This window comes from Pseudopipra pipra, chromosome Z (genome assembly GCF_036250125.1).
Source record: "Pseudopipra pipra isolate bDixPip1 chromosome Z, bDixPip1.hap1, whole genome shotgun sequence".
Lineage (NCBI taxonomy): Eukaryota > Metazoa > Chordata > Aves > Passeriformes > Pipridae > Pseudopipra > Pseudopipra pipra.
In genome coordinates, this window is record NC_087581.1 from 44,231,025 (window position 1) to 44,247,398 (window position 16,374).

At 45.3% G+C, this 16,374-nt stretch overlaps 1 protein-coding gene across 3 annotated transcripts; it reads left to right on the forward strand.

The window, feature by feature from the left end:
* The first annotated feature begins 324 nt into the window (after positions 1-324).
* Positions 325-14,357, forward strand: LOC135407553 (serine/threonine-protein kinase PAK 3-like). 3 transcript variants are annotated; one of them, XM_064642682.1, is made up of 16 exons: positions 325-493; positions 1,019-1,141; positions 1,669-1,791; positions 2,317-2,439; positions 3,328-3,447; positions 3,723-4,067; positions 4,491-4,658; positions 4,982-5,144; positions 6,667-6,730; positions 7,367-7,415; positions 8,819-8,928; positions 9,565-9,682; positions 10,498-10,597; positions 11,022-11,218; positions 12,719-12,856; positions 14,190-14,357. In XM_064642682.1, exons 5-16 carry the CDS (start codon positions 3,370-3,372, stop codon positions 14,316-14,318), a joined length of 1,659 nt encoding a protein of 552 aa, XP_064498752.1. In that variant the 5' UTR covers positions 325-493; positions 1,019-1,141; positions 1,669-1,791; positions 2,317-2,439; positions 3,328-3,369; the 3' UTR covers positions 14,319-14,357. The 3 variants fall into 3 exon arrangements, with proteins under 3 accessions (XP_064498752.1, XP_064498750.1, XP_064498751.1); XM_064642680.1 differs by lacking the exon at positions 2,317-2,439 and having other exon boundaries at positions 438-493; XM_064642681.1 differs by lacking the exons at positions 1,669-1,791; positions 2,317-2,439 and having other exon boundaries at positions 438-493.
* The last annotated feature ends 2,017 nt before the right edge of the window (positions 14,358-16,374 follow it).

The window sequence follows — 16,374 nt, forward strand, 5'->3', positions numbered from 1 at the left end:
TTTGGACTTCCATGTTCAGGCATCAGTTTCCTGGGTTTCTGACAGGGGCTATAAATCTCTCTTTTGGGATTCCAAGAATCCCAAGATAAGAGGTAGCATTTTGTCTTTAAGTGCTACCAGTGTAAAAGTGAGTGGCATTGTGCCTTGTGTGCTGGCTCCCTGTCCCCAGAGCAGAGAGTGTTCCAAAGACCAAGCTCTTGGCCTTGCAGGATATGTAGGTGACACTGTGCCCTTGAGGGACCCTCCCCTCTGCTCAGACTGTCTAAGTAGCTAAATGAACAGCTCAGATACACCTGGGTATAGAGCTGGACATAAATAAGGTATAAATGAAAAGATACTCCTGATCCCTCAAGCTATTTTCTGTCTGCAGAGTGCAAAACCACCATTAGAACTTGTTCGGTCTCCCTCTGTTCCTGGGGAAGAGGCTAAAGGGGAGGAAAATTACAACAACCCTCCATCGATTGCTGCACCACAGCCTGGACAACCTGAATCAGTAAGCACCAGCTTTGGTTGGCACTGTCTTTGGAGCAAGGCAGTGTTGCAAGTTTCTGACCAGACAGCACTTGCCATTTGTGGCTGAAGATGCTGAGAGATGGAGTCCTGCAGTGACACAGTGACTCACTCCAGCCTCTGACAGCTGGAGAATGGGCTTTGGACTTCCATGTTCAGGCATCAGTTTCCTGGGTTTCTGACAGGGGCTATAAATCTGTCTTGGGATTCCAAGAATCCCAAGATAAGAGGTAGCATTTTGTCTTTAAGTGCTACCAGTGTAAAAGTGAGTGGCATTGTGCCTTGTGTGCTGGCTCCCTGTCCCCAGAGCAGAGAGTGTTCCAAAGACCAAGCTCTTGGCCTTGCAGGATATGTAGGTGACACTGTGCCCTTGAGGGATCCTCCCCTCTGCTCAGACTGTCTAAGTAGCTAAATGAACAGCTCAGATACACCTGGGTATAGAGCTGGACATAAATAAGGTATAAATGAAAAGATACTCCTGATCCCTCAAGCTATTTTCTGTCTGCAGAGTGCAAAACCACCATTAGAACTTGTTCGGTCTCCCTCTGTTCCTGGGGAAGAGGCTAAAGGGGAGGAAAATTACAACAACCCTCCGTCTGTTGCTGCACCACAGCCTGGACAACCTGAATCAGTAAGCACCAGCTTTGGTTGGCACTGTCTTTGGAGCAAGGCAGTGTTGCAAGTTTCTGACCAGACAGCACTTGCCGTTCGTGGCTGAAGATGCTGAGAGATGGAGTCCTGCAGTGACACAGTGACTCACTCCAGCCTCTGACAGCTGGAGAATGGGCTTTGGACTTCCATGTTCAGGCATCAGTTTCCTGGGTTTCTGACAGGGGCTATAAATCTCTCTTTTGGGATTCCAAGAATCCCAAGATAAGAGGTAGCATTTTGTCTTTAAGTGCTACCAGTGTAAAAGTGAGTGGCATTGTGCCTTGTGTGCTGGCTCCCTGTCCCCAGAGCAGAGAGTGTTCCAAAGACCAAGCTCTTGGCCTTGCAGGATATGTAGGTGGCACTGTGCCCTCAAGGGACCCTCCCCTCTGCTCAGACTGTCTAAGTAGCTAAATGAACAGCTCAGATACACCTGGGTATAGAGCTGGACATAAATAAGGTATAAATGAAAAGATACTCCTGATCCCTCAAGCTATTTTCTGTCTGCAGAGTGCAAAACCACCATTAGAACTTGTTCGGTCTCCCTCTGTTCCTGGGGAAGAGGCTAAAGGGGAGGAAAATTACAACAACCCTCCATCGATTGCTGCACCACAGCCTGGACAACCTGAATCAGTAAGCACCAGCTTTGGTTGGCACTGTCTTTGGAGCAAGGCAGTGTTGCAAGTTTCTGACCAGACAGCACTTGCCATTTGTGGCTGAAGATGCTGAGAGATGGAGTTCTGCAGTGACACAGTGACTCACTCCAGCCTCTGACAGCTGGAGAATGGGCTTTGGACTTCCATGTTCAGGCATCAGTTTCCTGGGTTTCTGACAGGGGCTATAAATCTCTCTTTTGGGATTCCAAGAATCCCAAGATAAGAGGTAGCATTTTGTCTTTAAGTGCTACCAGTGTAAAAGTGAGTGGCATTGTGCCTTGTGTGCTGGCTCCCTGTCCCCAGAGGAGAGAGTGTTCCAAAGACCAAGCTCTCGGCCGTGCAGGATATGTAGGTGACACTGTGCCCTTGAGGGACCCTCCCCTCTGCTCAGACTGTCTAAGTAGCTAAATGAACAGCTCAGATACACCTAGGTATAGAGCTGGACATAAATAAGGTATAAATGAAGTTACTCCTGATCCCTCAAGCTATTTTCTGTCTGCAGAGTGCAAAACCACCATTAGAACTTGTTCGGTCTCCCTCTGTTCCTGGGGAAGAGGGCAAAGAGGCGGAAAATTACAACAACCCTCCATCGATTGCTGCACCACAGCCTGGACAAGCTGAATCAGTAAGCACCAGCTTTGGTTGGCACTGTCTTTGGTGCAAGGCAGTGTTGCAAGTTTCTGACCAGACAGCACTTGCTGTTCGTGACATATAGGTGTCACTGTGTTCTGGAGGGACCTGCCCCTCTCTACAGACTAATTAGCAACAGGCACAATTAGACTACATGCTTAACTTTGCCATGATCCTGGTTGGTGAGCAGAATCCTACACTGCTCTGCAATGTAGAGAGAAGGTCGGTCTCAGAAGGGGTGGAACATAGTTCCAAATGGCTGCTTCCAAAAGCTTGAAATACTGAGGTGAACTCAGCTGAACAGACCAGAAAAGGGAAATGCTTCCTGATTCTATTCAGGCGTCCCTTCAGGAGGGGAGGAGATACACAAACCGTCGACTGTTTCGGGGCAAACGGAGATGTTTTCCTCCAGAGATGGCATTTTTTTCTCCCCCAGAGGTGTTTTCCTCCTCTAGCCTTTTCCACCTCTAAAGCCCCCTTTTTATACCCTAAATTTTGGGCCATCCAAAGAGGTGGAACAATCACCCACTCTAGATGGAGTTTGGTGACTTTTCTTATACATGCATTACACAACATCTTCCTTCATTTGCATCCTGAGGGTGAGTAAGCTAATAAGTTAATGGGGCTCAGTGAGGGTGGGCAACTGAGAAATGCCACACATTTCCTATTAGCTGCCTAAGAGTTTGTTGGAGATTCAGTTACAGATGGACCGTGTTTGTACTGCCCATCTCACTTAGGAATCTGTGCCTCTCCATAGGCAGATAATGACCCAGGAGAGCAGCAGCACAGTGCTTTGGGAATGCATGAGCACATCAGACTTTGAGTCTTGCCATACAAATGTTGTATGGGAAGTTTAAACCTGCTTCTCTTCATTTCTGTGCAGGTCCTGCCAGAAGAAGACCGTGGGAAGATTGCTTTGTTAGACATGCAGACTCAGGGAGAGCTGTTTCAAACCCAGCAGCAGCTAGAGCAGCAGGAGGAAGAGCAGAAAGAGAATGGGCAGGTAAACCTGACTAGCTAGGTAACAGTGAAGGGCAATAACAAGATCATAAAACATAGGTCTTGGGCCTGAGGAAGTAAGAGCTACCATGGGCATTGAAAGCACAGAGCCTTGTAATCTCCAGTGATCAGCACAAGGAAGGGAGGGTTACAATGGAAGCAGAGCTGCATAGAGAAACAGAGAGAAGTGGCTGAATTAATGTAATTTTGAGACTGAAATAGGAAAAACTTGAGCCTGATGGCAGGTCCCAGTAACCTTCTCTCCATTTTTGTTTACAGAACATCAAGACAAAACTGCAAGCACAGCTGCCTGAAGCTCAGAGGAAGACCAAGGCAGCTGAGGAGAGACATGAGGAAAAAACAAAAAGCATCCAAGATGAAATGAATCTATTTCAGCAGAGCGGGGATCTGCAAAACGAGATGAGGGAAACAGTGGCAGGAACTCCAGTCAAGAGACTTTCTCTCCCCCTCTGCTTACAGAACAGCAGGGAAAAGCTGCAAGCAGAACTGCAGAGAGCTTGGAGTGAGATCAAGGCCATGGGAGAAAGGCACGAGGAAGAAATGAAAAATATCCAAGAGGATGTGAATCTCCTACTGCAGCAGAAGGAGACACTACGAAAGCTGGTGAGTGAAACAGCGGTAGCCACTCCAGTCACCAAAGAGGTGTCCTCCCACCTTCTTGCCTTTCCATTGCAGATAAGCAGCTGATGGGGGTAATCACTCTGACTGCCTTCATGCTGTGGTTTCTCTCACAGCTGATCTGAAGGAGATTTACTGGTCCACTGATTCTTAGCTGTCACCCTGGACAGCTGGGCTCATCCTTTGGCCTTTTGTCCAGCAATAATCCCAATGGATTTCTGCTGGCCTGTTCCCGCTAGCCTTGTTTTTTGAGGTGTTTCTTCAGGTGAACATGCTGACCCACATATGGAACAAGTTGTCTGTATCCATTGGGAATCTGGTCGTCTTGTGTGCTTTCCCTTTCCTCACAGTTTATGGCTGACAGTGAGAAGCTGTAGTCTCTGACTGCTTTGTTCTGTTTAACTTGAGGTGGAAGAGTTGGCGTCTCATCTGGCAGCCCCCAAACTGTCCCAGCAAGTGATTGGCAACAAAGCTCAGCAAGGTCAGAGGAAGGGACAGGAATGGCCAAGGGAGGAGGTGCTGGAGGTTGAGCACTTACAGAAGATGATGGAGGAAAAGAAGACTCAAGATGAGGAGGTAGAACATTACAACAAGGAACTGCAACTGTGTCTGCAGCACTTGGAGGGGGAAAAGAATTCTTGGGAGGAAGTGGAGCAGTCATTGTTGCAGTCATCTTTTAGAAAAGCTGCTAAAATAGAATATGAAACTGTCCATTAACTCATGTAGAACCAGCCTTTTGTTTTTTCCAATTCAGTTTGAGAAGTGGACATCAAAAAAAATCCAGTTTAAGAGTCCTGGATGTGGCCTACAGCATCTTCCTAAGGGCTATCATTTGAAATGTGATCCCAGGGCAATCTCTGCTAGCCACCTTTCTGACATGAACTTATCTCTTATCCCAGATCTACATAGACTCTATCATTGAACCTACTGCTGCAGTAGCATCGTCTAAAGAAGCCTCCACTCCCCAGCCTGAAAACTTGACAACGAGCAGTTGGCTCAGCTCAGACCAGGTGGAAGCTTTTCTGCAAGACATGGTAGAGGAGGCGTCCCTGAACATACTGAGTATGTCCTGTGTACTCCTTGTCTGATGGAGCAGTGTTTTGTGTGCAGGTCTCAGCATGAGCTGTGCCAAATGTTCCTCCTCAGTTTAGTGACACAGGGGCATTTAGGACTCCCTACAGAAACTGTTGTGCTTTGAGTCAGTGAGAACACTCTGGGTGTTCCTACTGCTTCTGAGGGAAGGTTGGACTGGTTTGCATTGGCTGAGCGTCCCTCTCTGCTAAAGGCAAAAGCAGGGAAATGTTCCCAGATGAGCAGAAGGCTGTGACCTAGTGAGTGACCTAGTGGAGTCCTGTGTGGTAGTGCCCAAATTGATCAGAATATTTGGCTTCCTAAATTCACAGAAGTTGATTGGATTTGAGTTTTGTGGGTTTGTGGGCTTTTTGGTTGGTTGGTTGGGGGTTTTTTTTGTTTGGTTTGGGTTTGGATTCTTTTCGTGGAGTCAGGTTTTTATTGTCCTCCATCCTGAAGGAACTCTCCTGCGCCAGGTATCTTATTGATGTGGGTTTTATGATTGTTATTACTGTCACTGTTACTTCTACAGTTTGTTTCTGTAAGAATGCTACATTTTTGTCAGTGAGAACTCTTTTGAAAGAACATCAGATGACAGCACAAATAGAGAGGAAGGGGCGTTTTCAATATGCCCCCAAAGGAAAAAAAAAGATATTTTTATAATCCCTATTTAATTTCTTAGTTTTATGTTTGTAAGGATGTATCAAAGAGACACATCTACGTGGTGTGAAAACTGCACTGCAGGCATTCCCAGGAGCGAGCCTCCAGCCCAGCCACTATATATTCCTCAGATACATGGCATTCTGTCATGGCTGATTCCCAGCCAGTTAAGACTATTAGAATCCTCAGCATTGGCCCCAACCCCTGCACAGAACAGACTCTAGGAAAACACAGCAAGCCCTTTGTGATTCTGCAGGATAACCAATTCAAGCTGCCAGTGCTGTGTTCTCAGATAATCACTGGTTGAGTTCAGAACAGAGCCCAGCTTACTCTGTGTCTGCCATCACCTGTTGAGACAAAAAGTGGATTGATCTGCACCTCCTTGTGTCTGATCTCAAAGCCAATAATGTTCTGTCTTGAATGGGGGCCCCAGCTAGTAACAGGGCTCAATCTGGCTGTGGCTTCTTCATAGTGGTTGTCAGGGCTCACTCGGGCTTTACTGACATTTGTCATATCTGCCCTGCCCCTGATGGCTGTTGTTCCAGCTCTCCTTAATATTTGTAGATGACAAACTTCCTTGCCTTGGCACCTGTTCTCTTCTGATCTCTGCCTCCTCTGAACATATCTCTATGTGCTTAGTTTCCTGTCAAGGTAACTCTTCAAAGGACTGTATAAAAGTCAGTCTTTGTGCAGACCCTCTGTGCTGCGGAATTACCAGTCTTGTTATTGTTGTTGTTGTTACCCAGCTGCTCACAAAGGACTCAGAGCTCCAGACAGTGGGGCTGCATTTCGGACCTCCTGAAAGGCAGCATCTCAATTTTAAAGTGAGCATCTTGCATTTTGTTTCTTTCAGGGAGAATGGTGAGCGTGGGTGATCCTTTGCAGAAATACATTGAATTGGAAAACATTGGCAGTGGGTGAGTCCAACCACAGTTACTTCTACAAAACCATGGGCCATGTATTTTGCTGGTGTAATATCTATCAAGTGTGAAGTCAGGCAAGCTGCAAACATGTTCAGATTGTCCCATCTCTCAGTACTAGTCAGAAGTTAAACCTGTGGTCACGAGGCATTGTCAAAGTCATCATGATGCTGGCAGTGTCTTGCCTGCAACAAGGAGCAGGCAGATGATCTCCTATCCCTCAAGTGTATGGCATCTCTCATTTTCTTAGCAGTAATCATTTTTGTATGTCTCAATACGGCAACGCTTATGAAAGAAGAAACTTTATTGCCTAAAAGAGCAACTTACCACCTGATAGCTGTCAGATAACAGTTCTCAGTAACATTTCTTTCCAATATTTTGCTGAAGGAAATATTTGGTGCTCAGGATTATAACCACATAGAAACTGAAAACAGAATAAGCTCTCTTATTTAGCCAAGGCAGTAAAACCCAAAGCTTCATGAATAGACCTGGTGTTGATGCACTTGAGAGGAAAATCATCTGCCTGATGACAGATCCCTTGTGGATCCTGCAGCTTTTAGGCATTTACAGCAGAGATTTCCTGTCTGGGCTGGCTTTCACTCCAAGGCCTAAACTGCTTCTCCTTTCTTCTAGGGCTTTTGGAGCTGTTTGTAAAGCACTTGACACTGCCACTGGAGGACAGGTAAGTGTCAACACCCCCGCAGATTCTGCAGCTCTCGAATGCTTTCCCCTGTGGTGTGAGCTGTGGCTGGAGCTTTGGGTCACCAGTAGATCTTTACTGCAAAGGCAAGAGAAGTGCAGACTAGTGTCAGCCTGCAAAAGGCATTTGAGACAGACTTAGTCCTTTTCAGCTATCAGAAAGAATGGTATCTTTCAGAGAAGGACGCCCTAGCTTGGTCTTAATGGCTAAATATGCATCAACGAGGTGATGGCAACTGCCATCATCCAGGCCCAATTTCTCTGAATCGCAGGTTCAGACACAGATAGGATTTAGCTTTTTTCTTTCATCGTGTCTTTCATCTCTAAAGCACAATGCAAGACCTAATGAAGGAGAGCTCATGCTTGGGCTTTGTATTTCAGTCCTAGAGAAGCTGGTTGACACACACACACACACACACACACACAGATCACCGAGAAGATGTTTATTGAGAGCAACAGTTTCTCCTAAGCAGTACCGCCCTGTTTAGGTCCATTGTCAGTGGCAGGGATCCATTACAGGGATACTCATAATAAGATCAGACAAGGTGGTGTCTTAGACAGTCTCACTGCTCTTTGTGACTACAGCTTCAGATTCCTGAATTCTCGTTCCTGGCAGTCAGCAAATACATCTGAATCTTACTGATAGTTCCTTATCCACCTGCAGTGTTGCACCTTGGAACTGCGCTTAGAGAGGTCTGCAAGGGGTCTTAAAAGCCCTAAGCCCTGCTTATAGCCCAGGGCTTATCCATGGAGTACCAATGCATGTATTCTTTTTAAGCCCACACAACAATTGCAAATGTAAAGTGTGTTAAGGAATTTTCTTTAGAGTAGCAAAATCAAAATTCATGAAGTGTGGCAGTGCTAGAATTTTATTTTTGGGGGTAACATTAATGGTCTTTTTTAGATGGCATTTTACCCACAGTGTATGTGTTTGCTTTGTTGTGCAATCGAGAATAGCAGCAGTTGCTGAAATAATGATCAAACCGCACAGAGCTGCCAGAGGATTTCCAGCTACTTTGATATATTTTCACAGGAACAAATTCACTTCCTGCTTGCAAAATGTGTGAATGACAATAGTGTTGATAAACTAAGTCCATTTGAGAAGAATGTGTGTGCAGAGAGTGTGGTCAGAGCTTCGTGGCTGATAGCTGAGAGACCATTTTTACCAAGTCGACAAGGCAGAACATCCATGGCCACATGTCCTCAACTGACACCCAAGCAGGTGGAGAAATAGGCATTGTAATGTCAGTTCCCAATTACTGTGATGTCTAATCACAAGGCAGTTTGACAGAGCTCGGCTGTGTCATTCCAAAATCACTCACTGCATGTTGGTTGTGGTCTCGTGCCACCGACTTCTTAAGTTTATGATTTTCAATGTCATTTTAGGTGGCCATAAAGAAAATCAGTCTTCAAGAAACCAGCAAGGAACTAACTCTTAATGAAATCGAGGTCATGAGGACAAATAGGAATTCCAACATTGTTAACTATTTGGACAGGTGACTGGTTCTGAATGTTTGTTTACATACTGCAAGCATCCAAGGTTAAAAAAACGCTTTGGTTACTGGCAGAAAATTGAGCTGTTAATTATTAATTAATTATTATTTATCTACTCATCTCCAGCAGATGGGAGGAGATTGCATTTTGTCTGCATTAATCATTTTTGGCACACATAGTTCAAGAAGTTGGATCAGCCTTTTCTCACTAAATCAATAGCTGCCTCCAACTGTTTTGCAGTTTTGGGCGTTGATTTTTTTCAAGGGTCTTAAGTGCTGATAAACCATCACAGAAATTATTTCCCTGGGGCTTTTCTCACTCTTTTCTGTTGCTGTGGGTGCCAGGAAGACTAGGTGCTTGTCTCCAGAAATACATAGTGTGGCAGTTCTTTTATCTTGTTTGTTACTAAACTGCCCTTTATCCTTGCTGGCCATCTAAGACATCTCCTTTTTCACAGATGTGCTTTTCTGATTTAGACTGCACAGATTGCAAGCACTGTACAGCCTAGGCAGAATGTCTATTCATTTTATTCTGTCTTCGTTTAAAAGGGACCTGGAAACAAAAATCAACTGTCACCTTTTCCGTAAGGCAGTTTAGCTGTGCGCAGTCATCTCCATGCCCTTGTTGTGTTTTTTCAGCTACATTGTGGAGGAGGAACTCTGGCTGGTCATGGAGTACGTGGATGGAGGCACTTTATATGATGTTATCAGTGAGACATGCATGTCTGAAGGACAGATGGCAGCTGTCAGTCGGGAGGTAAGGGATCCTGCTTGGGCTTCCGATGGCTTGGACAGCACTGTCCTGCTAAACAGGTGGTAAGAACAGGAGTGATTTTCATGTTCGGAGCTTTGTTTCTGTGTTGCTGTTATGATGTGGAAGAGAAAGAGCAACTGAAGTGAACTGCCTGCCAGTGTCCCTGCCCTCACTGTACTCTGTTCTTATAGTCTTACATGTTGTTGTGGTATTCTCTCTCTTTTTTATTTTTATTTGCTCCTCTCCACTTACCTCTGCAACATTTGCATGAAGCCTGTCTGCACTGCATTCCTTGCCTGTAAAAGCAAACATGCTGGTGGCAGAATTTTAAACTAAGGGCATAGAGAAATAGAGACTCACTTCTCACAGTCCTCAGCTTAAAAAGTGGTGTTTGCACCAAAGTGGTGTTTGCTTCTGGAAACTGACTAATGTGCTATTTCCAAGTCTGCTGTGGAGGCCAGCAATAAAATCTTTGTCTTGCAGCCTCCCACCCAAAAGTGATCCACTTCATAGCAGAGGGAGGGACTTAAACCCTTGTTTATCTGGGTGGGAGAACACATCCATTGCGGCAGCAGTCATTCTGGCTGGGTTTGCCTTGAACAACAATTACCATTTCTCTTTCAAAAGCTGATATGCCTTCACTTAGAAAGCTGCTCCTCTACTGGTTTTGGATCAGCAAGCTCTTCCTCTTGATAGCACCGTGTTCGGCCATTACTCACCCTTCTCCTGGAAAGGAAATCTTTTAGAGTAGTTTTCTTTCTTGTGTGATGAAACCAGATCACTAATTTTTACCCGTCTGTTTCTCTTTTCTCTCTCAGTGCCTGCAAGGACTATATTTCCTTCACTCAAACGGGGTGATCCACAGAGACATAAAAAGTTCAAACATTCTCATCAGAACAGACGGATCTGTCAAGTTGGGTGGGTATCCTTGGTCAGGTGAAGCGTTCCAGGGATGTGGGGCATGGGGCTGCTTTTGAATGACTGCCAGTTCCCCAAAAGTGGTGCTTTTGGGAGTGCATGGACTCCCGATGGAGCCTGAGAGCACAGGCGCACTTTGCAAGGTGTCAAGAGTGATGTTGGCTTGTGTATGCCCCTTCCAGAGGGAGGGAGTTACAATCTAAAACTTCTGGTGAATAAAAGACGCTGCTGGGGGCAGTTTAGGAAATGTGGCAGTTTTTGAAGTGGCCAATTCCATAGTTCCTTGGCTACAACCCTGAGGAAACAGAACATGGTGTGCTTTCCAGATAGATTCAACATGGCATTCTCACACTTAGAGTGGGGAAGTCTTTTGTTTGTTTTCCTAATTTGAGCAGGCTTTCACAGTATTTGTTTTTCTCCTCAGCTGATTTTGGCCTCTCTGCTCAGCTCAGCCTTGATCAGAGTTATCGAAACTCAGTGATTGGGACTTCTTGGTGGATGGCACCAGAAGTTGTGATAAGCAAACCATACGGTCCCAAAGTGGATATATGGTCATTTGGCATCGTGGGACTGGAAATGGTGGAAGGAGAAGTTCCTTACCAGAATGAAACATCTGTTCTGGTAAGGTGCAAATACTTAATGATACTAATGTCTTTCTTATCTGTCCCATGTTCTGTCTGCCATAAGACAAAGTCTCATTCCCACTACCTTGAACTAGTTCCATCAAGACCCACTTCTAAAAATGTCCTTGGAGCACATCAGCAGCTGCTGTAGTTTTGGTTATGTCAATGGGGGAACCTCAGAAAAGAAGTGGCCTATAGCCATTTTGGCCTTCAGTGATGCTTGACATTTCTCATGTGCTTTTTGAACTCACTTTGAGCTCTGCCTCCTAATGATAAGAATTTTTCAGTGAAGAGTTCAGCAGTGTCATCATTATCCTCTGAAATGCAGGTTGAACCTTCCCAGTTTCAGTTTTAAAAGAAAAAGAAACAACCAGCAAAGCAAACAACCAAGCAGTTCTGCTTGCTTTTTCCTTTATTAACCACAGCACATCAATTTTCCTCAAAACTGTAGCATCTTTTCCAAATCCTATGGATCTGTAAAATTTCACACTTCTAAACCATGTGTATATTCTTGTGTCATGTGTCTGGTTGGCCTGGATAAATTAAGGATCTCGTTTTCACAGACTGCAGCTGGAATTGTATGCCTTGGCTGTTTCTTGGTATGTTATACAAATTGATGAGCTTATTGCCCCTTTGCAGCTTCTGCAAATACTGATTTCAAGCCTTACCACAGGCAAAGACTCCCCATTCTCAGGCAACACTTTGCCTTGGGTCTTAAGTTGTTCCAGCTCTTCTGTCTGTGAAGATGACCCTGAAAACATGACACAAGCGTATCAGAACTAGTCTTATCTTTCCAGAAAAGAAGAAAAGAAATCTAAACCCAGCGAGGTTTCTAAAATAGTGGTTTTGAAAGACGAACTGCATTCCCTTTCTTCTCACTGGAAAGCTTGCCTAAAACTGGAAGATGATGGAGTAAAGGCCATATAGTCTGTTCTGCTTCTTGTCTAGTTTTGCTGAAACACTTGGTGACCATATTTCTTTCATAGTCCAAGCCTGCCAAAACCTCCTGTTTGTTGCCTGTCAGTTTCTGGGATGGGCACGTCATTAATTGGGTATCCAAATGAGCAGAGGGTTACCATAGGAATGGAATTACTCCTTTTTCTGATTAGACTGTGGAAAGTTTTTCTATTACTTCATAAGTGAAGCTGATCTGGAATTTGGAGACTGCTGAGAGACACAGTTGCAGGTGGCTCCTATCTGCCCAAATGGGCATCTTCATCACAGTACCTTTGTGCAGGCAGCGTAATGTTTCTGTGTTGAACATCAGGTTCCAAACATTTGTTTCTTTATGCAAGGAATCACTGATGTATTTCCTTGTTTTTCCTCCAGTTACTTTTTTTTATCAAGAACAGAACAAAAAAGATGATGATTTTTGTTTTATGGTAGCTTAAGGGACCAGGGAGCAGTGCAGAGATGTGGAGCATAAACCATGGGGTCTGGGAGAGCAGTTGGGGATATGAAAGAAACAGGCAGAATCTCGTGTTTCCTTTTTCTCTAGGCTCAGTACTTGATAGCCACCGGAGGGGCACCCAAGCTGAAGAACCCCAAGCAAGTTTCTGCTTGGCTGCGTGACTTTCTGACCTGCTGCTTGGAGACAGACCAGGACAGGCGCTGGTCTGCTGAGGAACTCCTGCAGGTAAAGTGCAGAGTGACTGCAGGCGGAATGGCTGCCCGAGGGATGCGTCCCTCATTAATTAAACTCCAAAGTATCATGGGCCCCTCTCATATTGATCTCCCATCTTAGTGTTTTTCAAATGAGAACTGTGAGGAATCCTAGACTGGTTTGGGTTGGAAGGGACCTGTAAAGGCCATATAGTCCAAGTGCCCTGCAATGAGCAGGGATGTCCTCAAGTAGATCAGGTTGCTCAGAGCCCTGTCTTACCTGACCTTGAACATTTCCAGGGATGGGGCACCTACCAGCTCTCTGGGCAACCTGTGCTGGTGTTTCACCACACTTGTAGTAAACCATTTCTTCCTTAGACCTAATCTGAATTGACACTCTTTTAATTCAAAAATATTACTCCATGTCCTATTGCAACTGTCCTGCTAAAAAATGTGTCCCCAACTTCCTTATAAGCCTCCTTGAACTATTGAAAGGGGGCAATAAGGTCTCCCCAGGGCCTTCTCTTCTCCAGGCTGAACAAGACCAATTCTCCCAGCCTTTCCTCAGAGGAGATATTTTCTACCCTCTGATCATTTCTCTGGCCGTGTTTTGTACTTTGGGAGTACATTGAGTTTTACCTGGTGGCAAAAGGGCTGAAGTAGAATGGTGCTGTGTACAGAGGCTTGAAATAGTGGTGGAGGAACCCAATGAAACCAGTCCCAGTCAAGTGGGATTTGTTGATTTGGCTGTGGGAAGGAACAGGCTGTGGAAAGCTCACTGAGAGCCTCAGAGGGGCCCTGGTTTGTCCCTCCTGGCACATTCTCAGACGTTTCTGCCACCCAAACAGAGACAGCTGAGCAGGATTTGTCCTATCCCCAGTTGCTGCCTGGCACAGTCAAGCAGATGAGAACTGCTACAGGGTTACTGCCAGGTTTTGTGGCAGATCAGGAGCTGCAGGACATGACAATGGGCTGTCCCTGCTGGGAAGGAACGTGCCAGGCAGCACAGGAGGGGCAGGGGATGGAAAGGCAGACACTGCTCTCTCTCTGAAAATTAGCACAGCTCATGTCTTAAAAAAGAGGAACCTGTATGAGCCTTTGCAGTTTCCTGAAAGGACAAACCCTTGGGACAGAAAGCAGCATTCCTAGAGTCTCAGCAGGGCAAAAATCCCAGCAAGCTGAAGACAGCTGGATAAATCGATGAGTGGGCTTGTGATGGCAGGTCCTACCTCACCATGGAGGTGCAAATAGGCCCCTCAGTTGTATTTCTGCATCTTTCTGGGAACCAGAGGAGTCCTGCTTGAGTCTGTGAGTTTCTAAAGTCATGGTTCACTGCTTTTTTGGTCTTTTTTTTTTCCTTTGGGCAGCATCCATTTGTAGAATCAGCCAAGCCTGCCTCCAGCCTCGTGCCGCTTATCACTGCAGTGAAGAAGTGGAAGGAAGAGACAAGACTCCAACAACCAGTCGAGGACCATTTTCTTCAGTGGCAGCTCTAGGCAGGAATCAGAATAAAAACTCCACGAAATCTCAACTCATTTGGAAGATTCTCTTCATTTTCATCTTGTGAATAATGTGAATTCACATTACTTGTGAATTGTCAGTTGTTTCTTATAGGTGGAAAGTCACATTTATTGGTTCTTTCATGTGGTATGGAACTGGAAAGGGTCTTCTTCCTTCATTAGCTCCACATTGCACTGCCTTTGGAATACTGCTTTTAAAAATCTGCCTGCTGTTCTGTTCCCTTGTCCCTGAGGGTACTTTTCCAGGGGGTCCTGGGGAAGGGGAGGGGTCCAGAGTAAATCCTTGAAGAGCTGAAATTTTGCTTTCCTAAAGTTCAGGGTCATGAATTTACTCTTCACCTGACCCATATCCCTCAGGACTGTGAACTGCTCCAGTGCGGGATCACTGCAGCTCAGGCTCCCTCCAGCCTTGACATCCCTTGACTAGCTCACTGTGTTGGTGACCAACAGATCCAGTATTGCATCTCCTCTGGCTGGGTTATTACCTGGCCTGAGAAGTTATCCCCCATGCATTCCAGGAGTCTCCTGGATTGCCTACAGTTTGCTGTGCTACTTTCCCAGCAGATACTGGGGTGGTTGAAGCCCCCCATCAAGCCTGCAAGCACAATGCCTCCTGCAGCTGGAGCAGGAAGGTGTCATCAAAAGGTTCCCCTTGGTTAGGTAGCCTGGAATGCACACTGACCATGAGGTTCCCTTTGTTGCCTCAGTCTCTGATTCTTACCCACAGGCTTTGACCTCCTTGTGGCTTTTCTTCAGAGACAGCTCTTCACGCTGTATCCAACTCTTAACATCTCTGCTTTGTTTATGACTATATGTGAGGTGACCAACCTCATCAAGCTATGGACCAATGTTATCTCTGATCCTCCTTCTGCTGCCTTTTGCCATGGGTGTATTTAAAAAAGCTCTTTTTATTGTCCCCTGCAAGTACTGCCCAGCTTCAGCTCCAATTGAGCTTTGGCCCCACAAATTTTCTCCCTACAGTGGAAAACACAGTCTCTGTAGTCTTCCTATGTTGCCTTGCCTTGCTTCCAACGTCCATATACATTCCATTTCCATCCAAGCTAAGTAAGTCCAGCCAGCCTTCCATTTGACATCTGGCACACTGGAATTGCCAGCTCCTGTGCTCTTAAGAAATGGCTCTTAAGTTCATAGCTGAAGCAGAGAAAAACTAAGTTGGTCTAGAAAAATACTGCAGCTATCATCTAGGGAAACAGGAAAAGCAAGGAGCAAAAGTCCTTACAGAGAAGCCTGCTGTCTACATTTCAACTGAGCAAGGAGTTTCATTTTCCATGTGCTGAGAGACCGAGAGCTAAGAAGCAACCTTAAACTATTTTTAAACACAGTATTTCAGTAAGAGTCACTTCACAAACATTCTCTAGAAAGCTCCTGACAAGCAATGCAGAAAAACAGCTCACTTAGAGCCTGGGAAGTGAGAAGCAAGTTAAACACTTTAGCAAGTTATAAAAGATCATGGAGAGAAGCCACCCCAGGGCTGGGAGCTGGATCCTAAGCCCTGTCCTGAACTGACCTTTTTGCTTAGAAAATCCATTTCCATATCCATCATTTCTTGCAGGTAAATAGTGTTCCACAGGAGTAATGCCTACATAAGAAAATCATTATTTAAAGCCTTTAATAGCTAACATATCCTGGTTGCCTGGTCTGATAGTCTGCTTTCCACTGCAGATAAAAAAAAGGTATGTTGGATATAGAGCAGCAGGCTACTATAGGAATTACTTATCATAATTCCCTGCTTTTTGTAGGGATAGGCCACTTCATTTGCAACTGCCAATACCACTAGGATTTGGTTTAGATCAGTCTTCAGTGGACAAGAGCTCATGTGCTAGCCAACCACCACCTACCTTCACTCTGAAGCATCTTCAGAGCCCTGTTTTTCCTGACACCAGTGCTTATATTCCTTCAAGGTGAATGCTTCTCTCTGTATCACTCCTACTCATCTGGTGTCTCACCAGTGATACTACAAATAATTCAAACACTTTAGACATGTGCAGAGTTCAAGAAACTTCTCACCTTA

What these genes read in the sequence shown, in the direction of transcription:
- LOC135407553 (XM_064642682.1), top strand. Translation starts at nt 3,370, where the DNA reads ATGCAGACTCAGGGAGAGCTGTTTCAAACCCAGCAGCAGCTAGAGCAG. An exon ending in GGCGTCCCTGAACATACTGA is followed by an intron (nt 5,145 to 6,666) that starts GTATGTCCTGTG and finishes TGTTTCTTTCAG; the next exon opens with GGAGAATGGTGAGCGTGGGT. An exon ending in AGAATGAAACATCTGTTCTG is followed by an intron (nt 11,219 to 12,718) that starts GTAAGGTGCAAA and finishes CTTTTTCTCTAG; the next exon opens with GCTCAGTACTTGATAGCCAC.